At 47.0% G+C, this 20,529-nt stretch overlaps 1 protein-coding gene across 2 annotated transcripts in view; it reads left to right on the forward strand.

The window, feature by feature from the left end:
• Positions 1 to 20,529, forward strand: part of LOC141132726 (zinc finger CCCH-type antiviral protein 1-like) — a 162,172-nt gene that overhangs the window by 122,035 nt on the left and 19,608 nt on the right. For both annotated transcript variants that reach the window (XM_073621491.1, XM_073621490.1), the window contains exons 5-7: positions 18,605 to 18,667; positions 18,873 to 18,996; positions 20,074 to 20,236. In XM_073621491.1, coding sequence (XP_073477592.1) covers positions 18,605 to 18,667; positions 18,873 to 18,996; positions 20,074 to 20,236 — 350 coding nt within the window. The remainder of the gene's footprint in view (positions 1 to 18,604; positions 18,668 to 18,872; positions 18,997 to 20,073; positions 20,237 to 20,529) is intronic.

Raw genomic sequence — 20,529 nt, forward strand, 5'->3', positions numbered from 1 at the left:
GGTTTGGGAGGGAGATCGCGGGATTGGTAAGCGAGAACATAAGGTCGTCTGCTTACGCCGACACCTTATGCTGGGTTTGGTTTATTTTTAGGCCTGTGATGTTAGGGTTTAGTCATACGTGGCACAGGAATGGTTCCAACGAGAGTGCGAAGAGGAGAGGGGACAGAGGACACCTTTGTCCTGTCCCGTTAGTAATCGGGAAGGAGTCTGAGATCACTCCGTTGGCCCTGACTCTAGCCGACGGTGATTCGTATGCCGCTGTAATCCATCTGATTATATTGGGGCCCAGTCCCACATGTCGTAGCGTAGCAAACATAAAGGCCCAATTGACACGGTCAAATGATTTTTCAGCGTCTGTGCCTATAAAGACACTAGGAGTTTTGGTGCAGGTGGCCGTGTAGAGCAGGTTAAGGACTTTGGTGGTGTTGTCTCTGGCCTCCCTTGTTGGTACAAAGCCAACTTGGTCTAGATGGATTAGATGTGTCAGGTGAGTTTGTAGTCTTGTGGCAATAATTTTGGTGAATAATTTAAGGTCGGTATTCAGCAGGGAGATGGGGTGATAGCTCCCGCAGTAGGTTGGATCTTTGCCGTCTTTAGGGATGACAGATATTTGGGCTTGCAATGTGGTGGCATGTAATTTTTCTCCTTTGAGGAGGCTGTTGAGTAGTTTAACTAGGTGGTCGCCTAGTGAAGGTAGTAATGTCTTGTAATATTGAAGTGTGAGGCCGTCTGGCCCAGGGGCTTTTCCCAGTTTAATATTTTTTATTGCAAGTTGTATCTCAGGTAGTGTGATAGGGTCTTCCAGTAGTTCACGTGTCTCTGCAGATAGGGTGGGTATGCGAGAGGAAGTTATGTAGTCCATTATATGTTCCGAAGATGGAGATGTCTTGGACAGGTTATAAAGTGACTCATAAACGGATTGGAATTCCTGTGTTATTTGTTGGGGTAGGGCTACGTTCTGACCCATCGTAGAGTGTATAGACGGTATATAGGATGCTAGTTTCTGGGAACGTAAGGATTGTGCATTTATTACCCGATTCATAGACTTTCTTACGCGAGATCTGGAGTGCCGCCTTAGCTTTAAAGTTAAGTAGGTCAGTTACTTGTGTGCGTAGCATGTCGAGCTCGTTTCCTATCGGATTTGTCGGGGTTTGTTTGTGTCTGGTTTCTAGGTCTTGGAGTTTGTTGAGTAATAAGGTTAGTTGGGCTGTTCTTTGTTTTTTGAGTCTTGCACCATGTTTAATGAGTATTCCGCGTATTACTGCCTTATGGGTTTCCCACACTGTCAGTGTCGTTGTTAGTCTAGAAATAATTGGTTATTTCCCTTGTCACATCTGTTAGTACCTCGGGGGTCTGTAGTAGACTTTCGTTGAGTCTCCACAGCTTCTTTTGACTTCTGTAGAAGTCAGTCAGGGCATATGTCAGAGTGACCGGGGCATGGTCCGACCACGTGATGGATCCTAGTGAGGTGTCTTTTACCGTATGTAATTGGTTGTGGGGAATTCGAAAATAGTCTATACGTGTGTATACGTTGTGTGGCCGGGAGTAGAAGGAGTAGTCGCGTTCAACGGGGTGGAATCGATTAGTTGTGATGAATGGAGAGCTAATTGGATGGCTCTACGCATGCCTCGAGTGGTAGACCGCAGCGGTCACCTAATCAGCTTAACTGAAAATCTAAAGTGTTAGCAAAACAGTTGCTACTGCGCTCCCCAGTGTCACCTGGGTGATGAGCGTTGTCCTAGGTGGGGGTGTGTTCAGCAAGGGCTCTTAGGGTACTCCCAGTATTTTTCCCGACCACACCGGCCTTTTCCGAGTAAATGTTTGTGGGTCAGGGAATAATAGTTAATGTTGTGTGGTAATAGGGTGTATGAGGTATGAGGACACAGAACTGTACAAATTCTACAGTTCGCAAAAAATTCTATAAACTTATATAGCAGAACCGTGAATCAACAATGCTAATGTAAAGGCTAACTTATCAAAGATAAACTTCCCACTTGTGAGTCTTCCCCTCACGACTGCTCCCGGAGGTCCCCTTAGTACATACCCTGTGCCTCCCCCAGCCCGGACACCCCAGGGCCATCCGGGGAGATAGGGCTGAAAATGGTTTCCCCTCCAGCTGCTTTTCCCTCATATCCCCCAATCACCCCTCATGTGTCAAGACCGCCACTCTATATACCCCCACCTTTGTGGCTGTAAGATGGCTCTGGTTCCTGTCACTAGTATTATGATCTTACAACAACAGTTCTGTAGTTCATCTAGTGACTGCAGTAAGAGACATACACATGTATATATGTCTAGTAAAGTCCCAGCTTACTGAGTCCAATTGTCAGACCCTCCAGTGGGGTTACTCACATGACCTGTATAGGTGCAGTTCTGCGATTTCTGCTGTTCCGGGTTTGCCGGGGGGTCTCAGGTCTGTTATTCCCGTCTTGGTGAGGTACTTGGTGGACCTGGAATGCGAAAAGAGGGGCATAGACAGGCACAAGAATGACTCTGTGAATGTTAGATAGCATTTATTGCGGGGGAGGGTAACGTCAACTGTGCCATGGTGGAGTCACCGAGCATGTATATTTGCACAAAAAACTGGGTCTTTTGAAGCTGGTAACCAAGCCGGTAGACAGTTTTGCCTTAGCTTGAGGACAGTGGAGTGCCATTGTTCATCAATGAGGGGTCAATCTTGCGGGGGGGGGAGGGGGAAGGGTTCCGGTTAAATCCCTTCTGCAGGTGGTCCATTTGGAGGCAGTATGGGGCAACCAAAGTACAAACAGTAAACAACAAGGCCCGGACCTCGGCTCCATGGGACCTGCCTGTGTCCACACAGTAGGAATGATCCAACTCCGGGGTGGGGGCACTCAGGACGTAGGCCCTGGGGGAGTGGGTGGGCGAGCGGGGCAAGCAGGAGCAATGTTGTAGTCTCCCACCCTCCACCCAGTCATAGCATGGCATGGGTTGTTGGCTATAGTGCAATGTCCATGGATAGATGACAGGGAGGGGGCGAAGCACACAATGTGGGGTACATCAACATTAAAGTAACATAGTCAGCCTATTTGAAACTTGCAAGAGGGCTGCTAAATAAGACTGGTTAGGACTCACGTGATCCGTCATTGTTTGATATGCGGGAGCGACCTCGGTTCCTCTGCGGGCAAGCAGTTTGGGTGAACTGGCCGGAAGCTGGGCCCGAACGGCCTGTTGGTCTTGGGATCCTCTGTAGCCAGTTGGGTACCTGAATCGGTTCCGCTCCCAAAAAGGTGAGGAATCCCAGAAGGTCAGCTGGCGTTCGCAGTGTGAAGGAGGTCTGTGAGGAACGGAAGATGACTGCTAAAGGGTATCCCCACCGATAGGTACACACTTGTCGTCTCGCAGCTTCCAGTACCGGCTTCAGCATCGCTCGGCTGTCAGAGTCCTGGATGTGAGGCCGGATTGCAGAGGGGGCCCCCCTTGTGCCTAAGTGCAGCGTAACCCTGGGAGTGAGACAGGGAGTACGGTGCCCAAAGGTGCACGGGTTGCCAGAGCACTGTTGCTGAGTAGCAGATAGCAGGGAGCTGCTGGGGTGCGCTGGTAAGGTTGAAGGGCAACCGTGCAAGGAGGGATTCCAGGTATGGAGCCGTGGAGCAACCAGGAGCGGAGTCAGAGCCAGGCCAATGGTCATTCAGCACAGGAATCAGTCCAAGGTGAGGTACAGCAGGATAATCAGGAACAGAGAAGGTAGCCGAGCCAGGGGTCAAACACAGGAGGACGATCAAGGTACAGATGCGGAGCCGAAGAATAGTCAGGTCCAAGCCAGGGTCAATGCAGGCGGAACACTGGAGCAGTCAGGCAAGCCGAGTAGTAACAGGAAGCAGGTATCACAACAGGCACAAGGAACACAGGAAGCTGATGATAATCCAGCAACCAGCATGCACCAGCAGCAGGCTTAAATAGGCAGAAGGGCGCCACCATGAGGAATACTGGCAGAATTACCCGTCCTACGGTTATCACCCTGACAGTGCCCCCCCTTAGGGGCAGCCTCCGGATGCCCAATCTGGCCCATTTTTCAGGGTATCGGGCTTGAAACCTCTGCAACAGTCTAGGGGCATGAATGTTATCTGCTGGTTCCCAAGAATTATCCTCTACAGAGTAACCTTTCCATTTAACAAGAAATTGAACAGTCCTACCTCTCCGACGGCAGTCCAGAATGGCTTCTACTTTGTATTCTGTTTCATTGTCCACCAAGATTGGAGGCGGTGGAGCTTCTTCTCTCCCTGGAAAAGGACTGGAGACAACAGATTTTAATAAAGAAAGATGGAATACTGGGTGGATTTTATAGGAACTTGGTAAAGACAATTCAAATGCCACTGGGTTAATTTCCTTCTTAATTGTGAATGGTCCGATAAACCTTGGTCCTAACTTCCGGGAGGGGCAAGGAAGCTTAAGATTTGTTGAGGAAAGCCACACTCTATCTCCAACTTTAAAGACGGGATCTCTCCTCCCCTTGTCATAATGTTTTTTATAATTCTCTTGGGCCTTCTGCATAGTTGCCTGGAGAGTTAGGTAATTAGCCTGAATGGCATTTATCCTGTCCTGGACTGCGGGGACTGAGGTCTCTGGTATAACATTAGGCAAGAATGAGGGATGGAAACCATAGTTAGCCCAGAAAGGTGACTGATTGGTGGAAGCATGGATTGAGTTGTTGTATGCAAACTCCGCACACGGGAGTAGCAAGGACCAATCGTCCTGGGAGAAGGAGCAGAAGCAACGTAAGTACTGTTCTAAAGTTTGATTAGTTCTTTCGGTTTGACCGTTGCTTTGAGGATGGTAAGCTGAAGATAGGCACACTTTAATGGAAAGCATTTTGCAGAGCTCCTTCCAGAACTTAGAGGTGAATTGCACCCCTCTGTCGGACACAATGTTGCTCGGTAGGCCATGAAGTCTGACTATCTCCTTTATGAAGATCTTCGCCGTGTCAGCAACAGATGGTGTACCCATCATGGGCAAGAAATGCGCCATCTTGGACAGACGGTCAACGACTACCAAGATGGTTGTAAATTTCTCCGAGGGTGGTAACTCTACTATGAAATCCATAGATATTTCTTTCCATGGTTGCTCCGGCACAGGCAATGGGCGTAGTAGACCCCAAGATCTGATGTTAGACCCCTTGTTACGTTGACAAATGGTGCAGGAACTGACATATTCCCTGCAGTCAGGCTTCAGAGTGGGCCACCAAAAAGATCGCAGAACAAGCTCCAAAGTCTTTCGTACCCCGAAGTGACCAGCAAGTTGGTGGTCATGTAAAGTCTTTAGGACCTGGGCTCTGGCTTGCTGCGGAGCAAAAATTTTGTTCTGATACCAAAGAAAACCTTCCTGGTTTCTTAAAGACAGTGCTTCTGGTTCAGAGCATTGGGAAGAAGCTTGTTTCAGTGAGAAACTCAGGTCAGTTTGAATCATGAGAAAATACTGTGGAGACAATATAGTGCTAGGAGTGATTTCTTTGGGAGTGTCAGGAAACATCTGGGACAAGGCATCGGCCTTCCCGTTCTTAGACCCCGGGCGGAAGGAGATATGAAAATTGAATCTGGCAAAAAACAAGGCCCATCGAGCTTGTCGGGGTCTCGAGCGTTTAGCAGTGCGAAGATACTCCAGGTTTCTGTGATCCGTGAATATCATGATGGGATGCTGAGCACCTTCAAGGAGGTACCGCCATTCCTCCAGGGCAGTTTTAATAGCCAAGAGCTCTCGATCTCCCACGTCATAATTCCTTTCAGACGGACTCATCTTCCGCAAGGAGAAGGCCACAGGATGGAGTAACGACTTAGGACCCTGACGTTGGGATAAGACTGCCCCTGTGGCAACTCCAGAGGCGTCAACCTCTAAGATGTAAGGGAGGACCGGATCAGGATGTTGCAGGATAGGTGCGGAGGTAAAGAGGGATTTGAGCTTATCAAAAGCTTATTGGGCTTCTGAAGACCACAGGAACCAAGTATGTAAACGGGTAACTTGGGTGATTGGTGAGATGATGGAGGAAAAGTTTTTTATAAACCTCCTATAAAAGTTTGCAAACCCCACAAATCTTTGTACTTCCTTTTTATCCGATGGAGTTGGCCAGTCCAAGATTGCCTGTACCTTTTGTGGGTCCATAGCAACACCACCAGTGGAGATAATTAGCCCCAGGAATTGTATTGACTCCTTTTCGAAATCACACTTCTCTGCTTTTACATAGAGTTTGTGCTTACATAGAGTGTGCAGAACTGTCCTTACATGTGTACGATGGAGCTCCAGGGTGGTTGAAAATATCAGGATATCATCCAGGTAGATGATGACGAAGTAATCCAGAAATTCTCAAAAGATGTCGTTCACGAAATGTTGGAATGTGGCCGGGGCGTTGCACAATCCAAATGGCATCACTAAGTACTCGAAATGTCCAAAGCGAGTTCTAAATGCTGTCTTCCATTCGTCACCCTCTCGGATGCGAACGAGATTGTAGGCTCCTCGAAGCTCAAGCTTAGTAAATATTCGGGCAGTACGGAGTCTCTGGAAAAGTTCCGGAACTAGAGGAAGAGGGTAACGTTTTTTTATAGTGATTTTATTGAGCTCCCTGTAATCCACACATGGTCTTAGGGATTTGTCCCTTTTTTCGGCAAAAAAGATTCCGGCTCCAGCAGGAGAAGAGCAGGAACGGATGAAGCCTTTCTCCAGGTTTTCATCAATGTATTGTCACAATGTTCCTAGTTCCATCTCCGAGACCGAATGGGATTTCGGCTCCTGGGAGTAATTCAATTGGACAATCGTATGACCGGTGTGGTGGCAGGACATCAGCCTTTTTCTTGTCAAAGATGTCTGAAAACTCCTGGTAGGCCGGTGGAATACTCTGGTTGTTGACAGGTACAGGTTGAACTGACAGGCAACTGGCTACATTACTGGTTTCAGGGGCAAGACAGTGCTGTAAGCAATAAGGTGAAGTGAATTAAATTTCTTTCCTGATCCAGTTGATCTGGGGGTTGTGGGTTTGGAGCCATGGGGTACCCGAGATGACGGGGAACATAGGTGAGCTTAGAATGTCGGAACGTATGAATTCCTGATGACCATCAGGAGTAGTAACCAAAAGAGGAACGGTCTCTCGTGTCACAGGACCGGAACTAGGCAGGGTGCCATCAGCCAGGAGAACTTCCAATCTACGTTTCTTGGGAAGTAGGGCCAGACCGAGCTTTACTGCTAAGTCCAAGTCCAGGAAACAACTGCATGCCCCGGAGTCGACTATGGCCTGAAGCTGAACCGCCTTGTCGGCCAACTGTAGCGTGATGGAAAGGATAAGGTGAGAAGTGGAAGTTCCGGACATCTGGAAGTACACTGGAGAGTTCTTGGGTACCTTGCTGGGCCTTATGGGGCAGTTGCTCAGGAAATGTCCCTTTCGGCCACAATAGAGATTGGGTTGACGCTGACGCTGTTTTTCCTCAGGAGTCAGTGCGGATCGCACCAAACCAACGGGCATAGCGCCAATCTCTGGTACCAGCACTTTGGGAGTCTGAGAACGTTCAGCCTGGCGCTCCCGAAGGCGTCTATCCAACTGGAGGGATAGTTGAATAAGCCCCTCGAGGGTAGCAGGGATGCCGACCCTGGCCAACTCGTCCTTAAGGGATTCAGAAAGCCCCAGGCGAAACTGGTATTTCAACGCAGCCTCATTCCAGTCTGTATCGGCAGACCACCGGCGGAAGTCCACAGTATAGTCTTCCACCGGGCGCCGTTTCTGTTGAAGAGAATACAGAGCGGCCTCAGCAGTGGCTGTACGCTGGGGGTCTTCATACAATTGCGACAAGGCCGTAAAGAACGTTTCCACTGAACTAGTAGCTGAGTCCTTCCGTTTCCATAACCTGTGGGCCCATGCCTGGGGTTCATTGGTCAGCAGGGAGATAAGAAAGCCAACTTTGACAGTCTCAGTGGAAAAGGTACGGGATTGCAGAGCCAGATATAACAGGCAGGCATTCTTGAAGGATCTGAATTTCTGCCGGTCTCCAGAGAAACGTTCAGGGGTAGGTACCCGCGGTTCTGGGGGCAAAGTCAGTACTGAAGAGGCCGTAGCAGGGAGATTGGTGGAGGAAGAACCAGGATCCAAAAAGGCAGATGGTAGCATAAAATGTTGGAGTTTTCCTTCTAATTGAAGGTATCCTTCCTGAAGAACTTGGACCACTCGTGTAAGGGTAGCGGCCTGTTGGCATAAAGTCTCTATTGGGGACGCACCTCCGCCGGCCTCAGTCATGGCTGGATTATACTGTCAGAGTCCTGGATGTGAGGCCGGATTGCAGAGGGGGCGCCCCTTGCGGCTGAGTGCAGCGTAACCCTGGGAGCGAGACAGGGAGTACGGTACCCAAAGGTGCACGGGTTGCCAGAGCGCTGTTGCTGAGTAGCAGATAGCAGGGAGCTGCTGGGGTGCGCTGGTAAGGTTGAAGGGCAACCATGCAAGGAGGGATTCCAGGTATGGAGCCGTGGAGCAACCAGGAGCGGAGTCAGAGCCAGGCCAATGGTCATTCAGCACAGGAATCAGTCCAAGGTGGGGTACAGCAGGATAATCAGGAACAGAGAAGGTAGCCGAGCCAGGGGTCAAACACAGGAGGACGATCAAGGTACAGATGCAGAGCCGAAGAATAGTCAGGTCCAAGCCGGGGTCAATGCAGGCGGAACACTGGAGCAGTCAGGCAAGCCGAGTAGTAATAGGAAGCAGGTATCACAACAGGCACAAGGAACACAGGAAGCTGATGATAATCCAGCAACCAGCATGCACCAGCAGCAGGCTTAAATAGCCAGAAGGGCGCCACCATGAGGAATACTGGCAGAATTACCCGTCCTACGGTTATCACCCTGACATCGGCGTTGTAGCGTGGCCCTGGAGAGGTCTGGGAGGATCTGGATACTCACTCCGTGAAAGTCGATGTCCCCTTTTTCCCAGGCCTTCCGTAATATGTCTTCCTTCCGTGTGTATCGGTGTAGACGACATAGCACTTCACGGGGCCTGGCGGGATCCGTGGATTGGGGGCCCAGGGTGCGGTGCACTCGGTCGATCTCCAGTGTAGGCAGCGGGGACTCCAAGATCCTGTGGAATATAGCTGTAACCGTCTCCACTAGGTCTTCTGGGCTCGTGGCCTCAGGGATTCCCCACAGTCTCAGGTTGTTGCGGCGGCTGCAGTCTTCCATCTCTTCGAGATGTAGTGGCATCTCCTGGGCTTCCATAGTGTGGGATTCTTGTGCCTGCTCCAGCGCCTGCACTTGGGTTTCTAATGATGCTACCAATGTCTCCCCCGAGGTAACCCGGTCTGCCACGGAGTGTAGTTCCGTCCGTACCTCTTGGATATCCCTGCTATGAGCCTCCTCTATCCGTATTATCAGGGCCTCTATGTCCGCTCTCATGGGGAGAGCCTCAATATCCGCCTTCGTGGGGAGGGCTCGGAGCATGGTACGGAGGTCGGCATCTAGTCGGCTCTGACTTTGAGCGGGATCATCCATCCCTGATCGGAAAGCTGCCGGCGTCCCTGTGAGGGGGACTGGGTTTGGTGAGTGTGCCGGCGTGCTCTCCTGCGGTGTGGCGAATAACTGTTCCATGCGGGTCTCACGTGGCGCAGCTACAATGGCGCCTGGTGGCAGCCGTTGAGAGCCTCTGAAATATAGCTGGATGCTGGGTTGAGAGGTCTGGTGCCGGGTCCCTCTGGTTGCCGATCGTGTCCTGTATCGGTTAGGGGTGCTCATGCCGTGCCCACATGAGCTATTAGCAGGCCGCTGTAGGTCGGGTCAGGCCGGGAGCTCTGTCAGTGCACGTCCTCACTCAGCCATTGCTAAGCCACGCCCCAGGAGCTGCAATTATACACTGTACAAGAGCAATGAGAGCTGAGTGGAAGACACACCACCAGCACCAGTGTTGCCAACCCCCCCGAAGTGAAATTTACTGGCAGGATGCCAAAATTTACAAACAGCACCAATTTTTTTGCTGCCAAAAAAACATGAAATTTACTGACAGGGCCGCATTTTTTACTGGCAGTGCTAAAAAGTACCTAAAATGGCCATTTTCAGTGCTAAACAGTGCAAATATCAATGTTTAAATTATAAACATATAGCTAGTGCTATTAGCAATGTGTTTACGCTAAACAAAAGTCAAAAACATATTTCTCCATTTACATGAAAGTCAGGTTACTATAACCCAGCCATCCCAGAGTCCCCCTTACATCAGAGTCTGCAGGATCCTCCCTTAGGCTCCATTCACACTAGCGCGTTTTTTGATGAATTTTGCATTTTGCAGAAATGCATGGGAATTTTTTAACATGGGTTCCTATGGAACATGTTCACATCAATGCTTTTTTGTATCTCTGCGTTTTTGGAAAGGGTCGGGGACTTTTTTCATGCAAAAAGCAGCGTTTTGCATGTAATGGATTTCAATGAACAAGCATCAAAAACGCAAGTGCACCGTTTTTGCAGCGTTTTTGCAGCGTTTTTGGTGCGTTTTTGCCGTTTTTTTATTTTTTATTTTTTGTAATTTTTTTTTAAGAAAAAAAAAAAAAAAAAAAACGCAAAACGCAAATCGCGGCAAAAACGCCGCAAAAACGCTACAAAAACGCTGCTCAAAAACGTGCCAAGCATGAAAAAAAAACCTCCAAAAATGCTCAAAAGCAACATGCATAGGTGTGAATCGAGCCTTACAGTGAAAGGGAACTGTTATGTAAAGGAGGAATGTTGCAGATCATGATTTGAGGGGGGGGCTCTGTTGACCAGAGACCACCTTATATTAGAGTCCACTGCATTCCCTTTACATCAGAGTTCCCACTTGCATCAGGGTCTGCAGCATTGCCCTTGCACTGAAAGGAGGGAATACTGCAGTCTCTTATTTAAAGGGGAATGGCAGGAACTCTGATGTGGGGGCACTCTGGTGACTAGAGACCACCTTTCGCAGAGTGAATACACTAAGGTAAGGGGGGAGGGGGTTACTAATATAGGCGGGAACCTTTGTATCTGTGCCCCCTTACATTATTGTATTCACTCCTACCTTATATCAGCAACCCGCTCCCCACTCAGACTGGCCTTGCAGCGCTGTCACTGACCTCCTCTCAGGCGCATCATGCAGGACTCAGTCAGACGGCTCCAGGTTGGCGGCTCTGGGTTTTATCCTATCCATCACGGCGGTGTTCCCACTCTTAACTCTTCTCCAGACTGACACAGAAGGTGGACAGTGGCTGCGGACATGACACAGGAGGTGGACAGAGGCTGCAGACATGACACAGGAGGTAGACAGAGGCTGCAGACATGACACAGGAGGTGGACAGAGGCTGCGGACATGACACAGGAGGTGGACAGTCGCTGCGGACATGACACAGGAGGTGGACAGTCGCTGCGGACATGACACAGGAGGTGGACAGTCGCTGCGGACATGACACAGGAGGTGGACAGTCGCTGCGGACATGACACAGGAGGTGGACAGTCGCTGCGGACGTGACACAGCAGGTGGACAGTCACTGCGGACATGACACAGGAGGTGGACAGTCGCTGCGGACATGACACAGGAGGTGGACAGTCGCTGCGGACGTGACACAGCAGGTGGACAGTCACTGCGGACATGACACAGGAGGTGGACAGTCACTGGGGACATGACACAGGAGGTAGACAGTTGCTGCAGACATGATACAGGAGGTGGACAGTCACTGCAGGCATGACACAGGAAGTACATCAGTGTGACAGTGTCCTCCTGTGCCCCTTTCACCTCTCCACAGGGCAGCACATCAGTGTTCTCCTCTGTCCCCTTCACGGCTTCACCAGTTCACCCCCAGTACTCCTCTACCATGTTTTTATCTTCCTCAGTCAGGCTCTCGGTCTCTCTGACTCACTCACATGTGTGACTGACTGACTGTGCTGTGCTGTCCATCCTGTACTCATCACTCCCACGGAGTCTCACTCTCTGCAGCAGGCATGCCCAGTGTCATTGCCAGGAGCTCCTTGTGTCACAATCCGTGGTATCATGACATGCCTATGGACGGGTCGGGTATGGAGATTGAAGTCCATGAAAATCCAGCAATGAGGCATGTCTGAACCTTGTGTAAGCCGCCTGCCTCGTCCTGAAGCCCTACACACTTGGAGGCCCCCCGCGCAGAGAACGAGTGCCGCAGCCGCTACTTTCCATTTAAGAATGGCGCCAGGCGCTGTCATTGTGTTACTGCGCATGCGCCGCCCGGCCGAGTGTGTACGAGCTTTACCGAACCCGGCCGGCTTCAGAGCGGCGCATGCACAGTTGAATGGTCAGCTTGCGGCCATCTTTTTTACAGGCACCATTGCCCATAACGGACATTTACGGACACCCCGAAAATGGGCTTAAATTTACGGGCTGCCCATAAATCTACAGGCGATTGGCAACACTGACCAGCACACATTTACAGAGCTGAGGTTGTCATTCACAGTCTGTGTACTGGAGCTCCCTACCCTGTCACCCTTTGACTCATGATGATTACAGAGTAACTAGACAGCATAGATAAATTACACATAGTACTTTGGAGAGAAGGAAGTAAATGTTATAAAAATATATGCTTTGTTCATATTTCATGTCTGGGGTATACAACCACTTAATGTAAAAGTGGACACTTAATGGAGATGGTGCTATGGAGAAAATGTATGGTGACCTCAGCAAGATTTCTTCCTCTTTTTGTCAGTCTGCGTTGTGGCCTATTGGCAGACACTGTAACTTTGCCCTGATTGATCAAAGTGACAGTGGCTCTTTTAGCCCCGGCTACGATAAAGTGGCACTAAACCATATCCTTATTTTTCAAAATATATATAATTATAACCCTCCCTTAGTCTTCTTTCACACTTGTGTGACTTGTCCTGCGACTTGGGACTGCAAAGTCGCATGACAAGTCATACCCCATGATTTCCAATGAGTACCATTCATTTCTGTGCTACTTTAAAGTAGTCCCTGTACTACTTTGGTTCGACTTTGATGCGAGTTGAGGTCCATAGACCTCAAGTTTTCACAGGCATTCCCTGAAATTGCATCAAAATTGCATCAAAATCGCGGCCATGAATTAAGAATATATTTTTATAAAACCAGCACTGAGGCTACATTCACACCTGAGCATTTTGTTTTCAGGCAGAAAGTCACACGGTTTTACAGTGATTTTGCTGTGTTTTTGGGGCAATTTAGTACAGATCAGATCAAAAGGTCACCAAAGTAAAAAGCATAAAAATGCCCAAATCTGCCCGAATTGAGCTACAAAAAAAAGCTCCAGAACTTTTTTGAGCTTCAGGCATTTGGCTTCAGGCGACATGTAGTTTCGCCTGAAGCCATAGAGAATAATTGATTTTTTCTTGTCCAGCGTTTTGGAGCATCAGGCTTCAAGCTACAAAAAGCTGAGGTGTGAATGGGGCCTAAGGCTAAAAGGTGGGTACAGTAGCTTGCAGTAATGCATTGGGGTTGATTTACTAAAACTGAAGAGGTCAAAATCTGGTGCAGCTGTGCATTGTAACCAATCAGCTTTTAACTTCAGCCTGTTCAATTAAGCTTTGACAAAACAAAAACCTGAAAGCTGATTGGTTTCTATGCAGAGCTGCACCAGATTTTGTACTCTCCAGTTTTAGTAAATTAACCTCATTGGATCTATCTAAAATATATATGGAATGCAATATAAACCCAACAGGGGGTTCTAGCTTTTTTCACTCTATTCAAATCTAGAAAAAAAGTTTCAGCTGGAAATACACTTTTAAACCCTTCCTAAACATGCAACAGCAAAGACTTGCAGCACTCTGCCCAACAACCGATCACAGCAAGACCTATATATGAGGAGGCCACTAACAGTTGAGTCATTTCTATCCCTACCTCACATTGTGATAAGTGGTAAGTGGCAGTTAAAGCAGAACTAAACCTTCCTCTCCTTTAAGATGGCCATACATGCACCAAAATTCAGTTGGTTCAGCAGGGACTGGACGAAGTTCAGTCCATGTATGGGTTCGGTGGTTGTACACAAGTCGATCTATTGATCGACTTTGTAACGATATCACGACTGGACATGAAACGCTGTAGCTAGCTGCCATGTTGTTTGGAACGCAGCCATGACAGCCTGGCTAACCGTGTACATTACAGAGAAATCTGAACTCCCTCCTCCCTTGTCTTAGGAATTCAAAGCTTTTAAAATTTCAAAGGAAAGAAAGGTTATTACAACAGAAAACAGAACCAGGCTAGGTCAGTAAAAACAGCCTGTTGAAAGGGCAGAATGATCAGGCCTGTCGTAAAACTGTCACCCTCTCCATTCAGAGACCCAACAGGCCCCAAAATGTCTGAATACACATAAAGCTTAAAACAGTGGAATAAGTATGAAATTTCAGCATGTTTCATAACTTCCAACTTAGTAATAGCACAGCCATAATATGGACATATTTAGTTTCCTCAGATACAGATTTTTTCTGTAAATGTTTTATTTGCATCAACTTTGACCTTTTCATAATAAACCCTTATGGTGAAGAGTGGTAACCTTGTCTCTAAGGCCCCTTTTACACTGGGGCGGTGGGGGCGTCGGCGGTAAAACAGCGCTATTTTTAGCGCTGCTTTACTGTCGTTTTTGCAGCGGTATTCGGCCGCTAGCGGTGCGGTTTTAACCCCCGCTGGCGGCTGAAAAAGGGTTAAAACCGCTCGCATAGCACGGCAATAGCCTCGGTATAGCCGCGCTGCCCCATTGATTTCAATGGGCAGGAGCGGTTTGGGAGCGATGAATACACCGCTCCTTCACCGCTCCAAAGATGCGGTTTGCAGGAGTTTTTTTGCCAGCGCACCGCTTCACCGCTTCAGTGTGAAAGCCCTCAGGCAGTTTTAGGTCGGTTTGCAGGCGCTATTTTTAGGGCAATAACGCCTGCAAACCGCCCCAGTGTGAAAGGGCTCTAAAGCTCTTAATGCAAGCTATAAATGAACCTGCCTCTTGAAGAGCGCTGCTGTTGTAGAGTAAGACCTCTGAGCAGACCTGTCTGTGGTGGCAGTGTATGTTGCAGATGCTTATTCTTTTTTTTTTTCCATTGGCAAAGTCTTTTTATTGAACAAAAAGAAAAGATTGTATACAATAGTTCGTCATGACAGTCATCAAGGTTAATAAATGAGATTACCAAGTATAAGTAGACAACGGCATCCCTTACAGATATGAATATTGATACAAGACAATACTATCGCTACCATATACAATAGGTTAAATCTATATAATATTCGAATTAAGGTGAGATCGACTTCATCAACGTTTAGTATATCCATTTCACAGTTAGATTGCAAAAGGGGGAAAGAAACAGTAAAGATTTTGGGTCAACCGTATTAAATTGAATAAGTGAAGGAGGGATCTAGAGCCCAACATGCCTAATTTTGGATCATACACATGTTTCGGGTGTTTTTAGCCACCTGTCCCAAATCTTATCATACTTGGATGCACACCCCCTATTAGAATACATTAGTTTCTTGTATAGCAGAACATTATTGATTTCTATCAGCCATTGTATAAATTCCGGTGGAGTAGGTCTCATCCAGATCCTGGCTATGACTTTACCAGCAGAAAAAAGCGTTTCGTGTAAAAATATTGTAGTGAATTTATCAATTTCTGGATCCGGAAAAATTCAGAGGAGACATGGCTTTGGCTGCAGCGTGATGGGGGAACCCATTTTATCGTGTAGGAACTGTACCACCTGTGCCCAGAAGGCTTGAATTTTAGGGCATTGCCACAATAGATGAAAATAAGTACCCATTGCCTGACTACACATTTGTCAATTAGTAGATTGATTGATTTTGTATTTGGAAACTCTAAGGGGTGTGAGATATGCTCTGTGCTTTATAAAAATTTGTGTTAAACAGTCCAATAATTTAGGAGACACTAGTTTACACGTGTCAAGAGCATTGCTCCACTCAGCATCCTCCATAGGGCCCACCTCTCCCTCCCACCTGGTCTTCAATGCATATGCTGATATAGTTGCCTGTGGTAATGTTAGCATGGTGTAGAATTGAGAAATCAATTTCTTAGGGTCAGGGCATTTTACGGCCGCCAGCAAAGGGTTATCATTCAAGACTAGATCATCTAAGGGAAACTGCGCATGAAAAGCATGTCGTAATTGTATATATCTGTAAAACATTTGATTTGGCAGTACGAATTCAGTTTTTAAACTATCGAAAGACTTTAATTTTCCAATATGAGTGATTTGAGACAAATAAACTATTCCCTTTGAACTCCACACTCTATTGTCCTGTAGGTGGTTAAACTCTAGTAAGGATGTATTATGCCAAAGGTGAGTGCAGCTATGAGGTGACATGATGTGTAACCTGTCAGAGGCCATCTCCCACACCCTTCTATACTGATATAAGAGTGATCTTCGATCATTCTTTTGACCCTCATCTCCTCCTCAGCCCGTTATCGCTACAAGGGGATCTAGAGTCGGCCGAATCCATTTTGGACAAAGAGAGCGTAGAAATCTATCCCTATCTACTTTATCAATATGAAAAATTTGTGAGAGTTGGGCCGCAAGGTAATAAGCATTAAAATCAGGTAATGCCATTCCAGCAAGATCCGTTGGGTGTTTCAGTTTATGCCAAGGGAGTTTGTGCCTGTTATTGCCCCAGACAATTGGTTTAATGAGAGTCTCAAGTATTTTGAAATGCTTAAGCACCAAGTACACCGCTGAGTGCCAGAGCATGTATAGGATTTTTGGTAGCAAGACCATTTTTATTAAATTTATTCGACCCATCACTCCCAGTGGGAGACGGGCCCATGCCTGTGTCTTCTGCCTAAGCATTCCTTGCAATGGTGTAATATTGAGCGAGATGTAGTCTGTCGGGTTTCGGGTGGTTCTTATTCCCAGATATTTTATGGTGTCTACTCTCTGTAAGGGAAGCAGGGCTCTATCTTTGGGTGGTGGAAAGCCGTCTAAAGGGAGTATTTGGGATTTAAGGGAGCCCGGAAAATGTGCCAAAATGCTCTATGAGGGCCAAAGCTAGGGGTAGGGAATCCCCTGAATCATCCAAATACAGTAGGGTATCATCAGCATATGTGCTTATTTTTTCCACAATCTCCCCCCTCTGTAAGCCTACTATTCCCGGATGTTCCCGAATAGCTATTGTAAGGGGCTCTGCCACCAATGCGTATAGCAAGGGCGACAGAGGACACTCTTGCCTAGTACCCCTGGAAAAAGGAAACTGTTCCGAAGGTCACCCATTCGCCAGTGCAGATGCTTATTCTAAAATTATAATTGGTATTGCTAAAATTACGAGTCTCCCCGGCTCGGTCTTTTAAACGGGGGTGGTGGCAGTTAAAGGGTTAATTGTGTAATTAGCCCAGTGATAATCACTCTCAGGCTGCTTGCACCTAGATTGTGGTCCCGCAAGCTGGGAAATCTTTGTGCTGGGCGCAGCTGAAAGTGGCATTGTTACGTAAGTGACAGTGTGGTGTGAGGTTGGCCGGTCCTTCGTTGCAAGTTAGCGAGGAGGGCAGGGATCTGACACCTGCGCTCGTCACAGACTTGTGTACAACTAGCCTGTTGGGTTATTTCCTAATGATCAGTGCCGCCAACTGTAGCCAGCAACACTGATCATAGTGTTCTGGCAGTGTGGAAGGCTCCCCGCCAGGCAGAATACAATAGCGTAGTGGCAGTGATTCCCCAATCCACATAAAATTTGTGGATGGGGGGAATCAGTTCATTATTTTTCATTCAACCTGCTTGTTGAATGAAAAAAACGAATCATGTATGGCCAGCCTTCCAGCCACAGAAGCTGCCATTGTAGCCTCTGTTTGTTCTGTAATTGTCACTGCATATATGATCAGTTATGATACCAACCATTTGATTGCTTCACAGTTCGGTTGAGGGCATAAAGCCACTGACAGTTATCATTCATGGCATGCCTTGAGTGTAACTGTTTTGGAAAACCGTTAAATCATTGGGTTTAGTCTTGCTTTAATGATGGATGAAGGGCCACTTCCATGATTGTGTGGTAGAGGATGATCACATCAGAGATACTTTCAGGGTTAAAGGTGTGAGATCCCATGATGGATCAGATCCTCACATTTAATGAGAAAACCGGGCCAACTGGTTACAAAACAGTCCTTCAGAATCAGCAGCACGATGAGGTGATAGAGAAGAGTGTGGACTGTGTGACTTTGAAGACTTTTGCCATGACAGAATGAAAAAACAATGTCCAACTGTTAAACCTAATGCCAGGCATTTTTATTTTTTTGGGGATAAAAATATATCAGTACATAGCTGATAGGTAAGTCATCCTAATAGGGGCACAGAAAGCAATACATCCTTACACAGGCTCTAACCCTTTTCTGCTTTGTTCAAAACTAACTTTAGCCAGATTTGGGCTTTACATTAATACAGTAACTGTGGAATTCTATTATCTGCAATTGTTATGCACATTCAGGCATTGGGGTACAGCTTATGTCACCAGCACAAGGTCAGGAAATTAACGGGGCAATTAACTGTCAGACCTCAGCTACAAAGTTATCCTTATTCTAAATGAGGTACAAAACTTGTCATAACTAAACCTACTATAAGTTAATACCAGTCATCTTAATACTTTCGTTAAAGAAATAAATAGTGGAAAACCACAAGTTCTGCACATTATTTTTTTTTCTGTTCTCTTTCATTTTAGCATCGGTGGACATAACCCCAGAAATTTGCCTGTCTAATATTTGGAAGTTCTGTAGGCTTGGAGGTAAATGTGCACCAAATTCTGATAAGATTTATTTTAAACTCCTTAGTCAATTCAGAGACATAACTAAAAAAATAGAAATGTTAATCTTAACAGCCAGTGTTTTTTTTTAACTAACAGGTAGGTGCACAAAGTGAGCTGTGTCTAAAAAGATGATATTTGAGAATATTATTGCACCAAACATAACAGTGTTTTTCTTGACTGACAGGTTGTTGCCCCAAAATGCACTACTACCTACCGTACCGCTGGCAGGAGTTCAATGGAACAGATTGGGAGGACCTGCCAAATATGGAGTATATAGAGAAGGCATATTGTGATCCAAACATGCTCAGGTAGGTGCCTCTCACCATAACAGAAACAAATTGCAGAATACGCCAGTTTACTTTGAAACTGTACAAAACTACATGATGTACCATTTTATATTGTATACAGTGAGGAACGGGAATATTAAATAAACAAAAAAAAATCATACTCACCTAGATCGCTACAACAGCACTGATCCCAGCTGCAGCTGTCCCCCACCAGCTGATCCCCGAGAACTGAGCAATTAAACACCACTAATTGCTCAGTTCTCCCCCCCGCTCTGACTCTGAGCAGTGTAGTGACTTTCAGTCACCGGCTCTCTGCTCTGCTCCTTCAACGTTCATTGGAGCGCTGGGCTGTGGAGGCGGCCAGAGGGGCTGGCTCAGCCCTTCAGCGGCATGTTGAGAGGCTGAGCCAGCTGCCAGTCCGGACATCTGGTAGGCCGACCCGCTGTTGGCTAAAATTAGGTCACAGGATTGCAGAACAAACTGCACTTGTGTGATCCATAAGAGAAGTGTAGCCAAAATAGCTTTCAATATACTGCTCCTTAAATTTTGATATAAAGAAGTTATATAAATTACAAACAAAATTACATGCAACATTGGGTTAAAAAGTTGTAACTAAAAAAAAAAAATTAATTAAATTGACATCAAACTATTCTAGTTTTCCTTTAGCCCGGGTTCACACTGCAACAGGCTGCGGATCGCACAGGAGCGCTGTGCGTCCCTGTTCCCCGTTTCAGGGATGAATCAGGGCCGATTCTATGCCTAAATTCGGCCCTGAAACGCAGCCAAAGACGCACAGCGTTTTTGTGCAGTGCGCTCCGCAGCCGCCCCGGATATATGTGAACCGGCTCCATAGGGAGCCAGTCACATTCTCCTGCTATGCGAATTAGATGTGTGGAAACGCACATCTAATTCGCATAGGTGTGAACCTGGGCTTAATGTATCAACTACTGCATTATTCAATTCATAGCTCTTTACAGGGTTAACGCTTTCAATAACCATTGCAGTAGTAATTGTAGCAATACAATGATGCCCTTGAAATTTCAGGCTGGTATCCTTAAAAAGAAATGATGTATCTCCACCTCCTACCTTGTACTGCAGGTACCAGTCAGTTGATTTCCAAACCATGAAAGTAGATACCAGACGTTTGCGCAGACTCACCACCCCATCATCTGTCACAAAGCCCTCTGAGTACGTACTAACCACTGAGTGGATTTGGTACTGGAAGGATGAGTTAGGCACCTGGACCAAGTATGGCCAAATGGTAAGTGAAGTCCCCGGAATAAATTGTATTATTAGATATAAAGGTTCAGTTCAAACAAAACTGATATTTCAGATAAAGGTTGGTTCTGGCATGCTGCATTCCTTGACAGTCTCTTCTATCTCTCAGGGACTGTGTTGGTGAGATCCCACATCTTCTATGCATACTATGAGGGGCTCCCTCCCTACTCAACTTTTCATATACTTTAAATTGTGGCAAAGGTTTCTGAGATACCAGAGGCTGTAGCGACCAGAGCCGAAAACTACAGTAGAAAGATTTGGACACCAGAGTCCCTG

The sequence above is a fragment of the Aquarana catesbeiana genome, linkage group LG03, assembly GCF_042186555.1.
Source record: "Aquarana catesbeiana isolate 2022-GZ linkage group LG03, ASM4218655v1, whole genome shotgun sequence".
Taxonomy (NCBI): domain Eukaryota; kingdom Metazoa; phylum Chordata; class Amphibia; order Anura; family Ranidae; genus Aquarana; species Aquarana catesbeiana.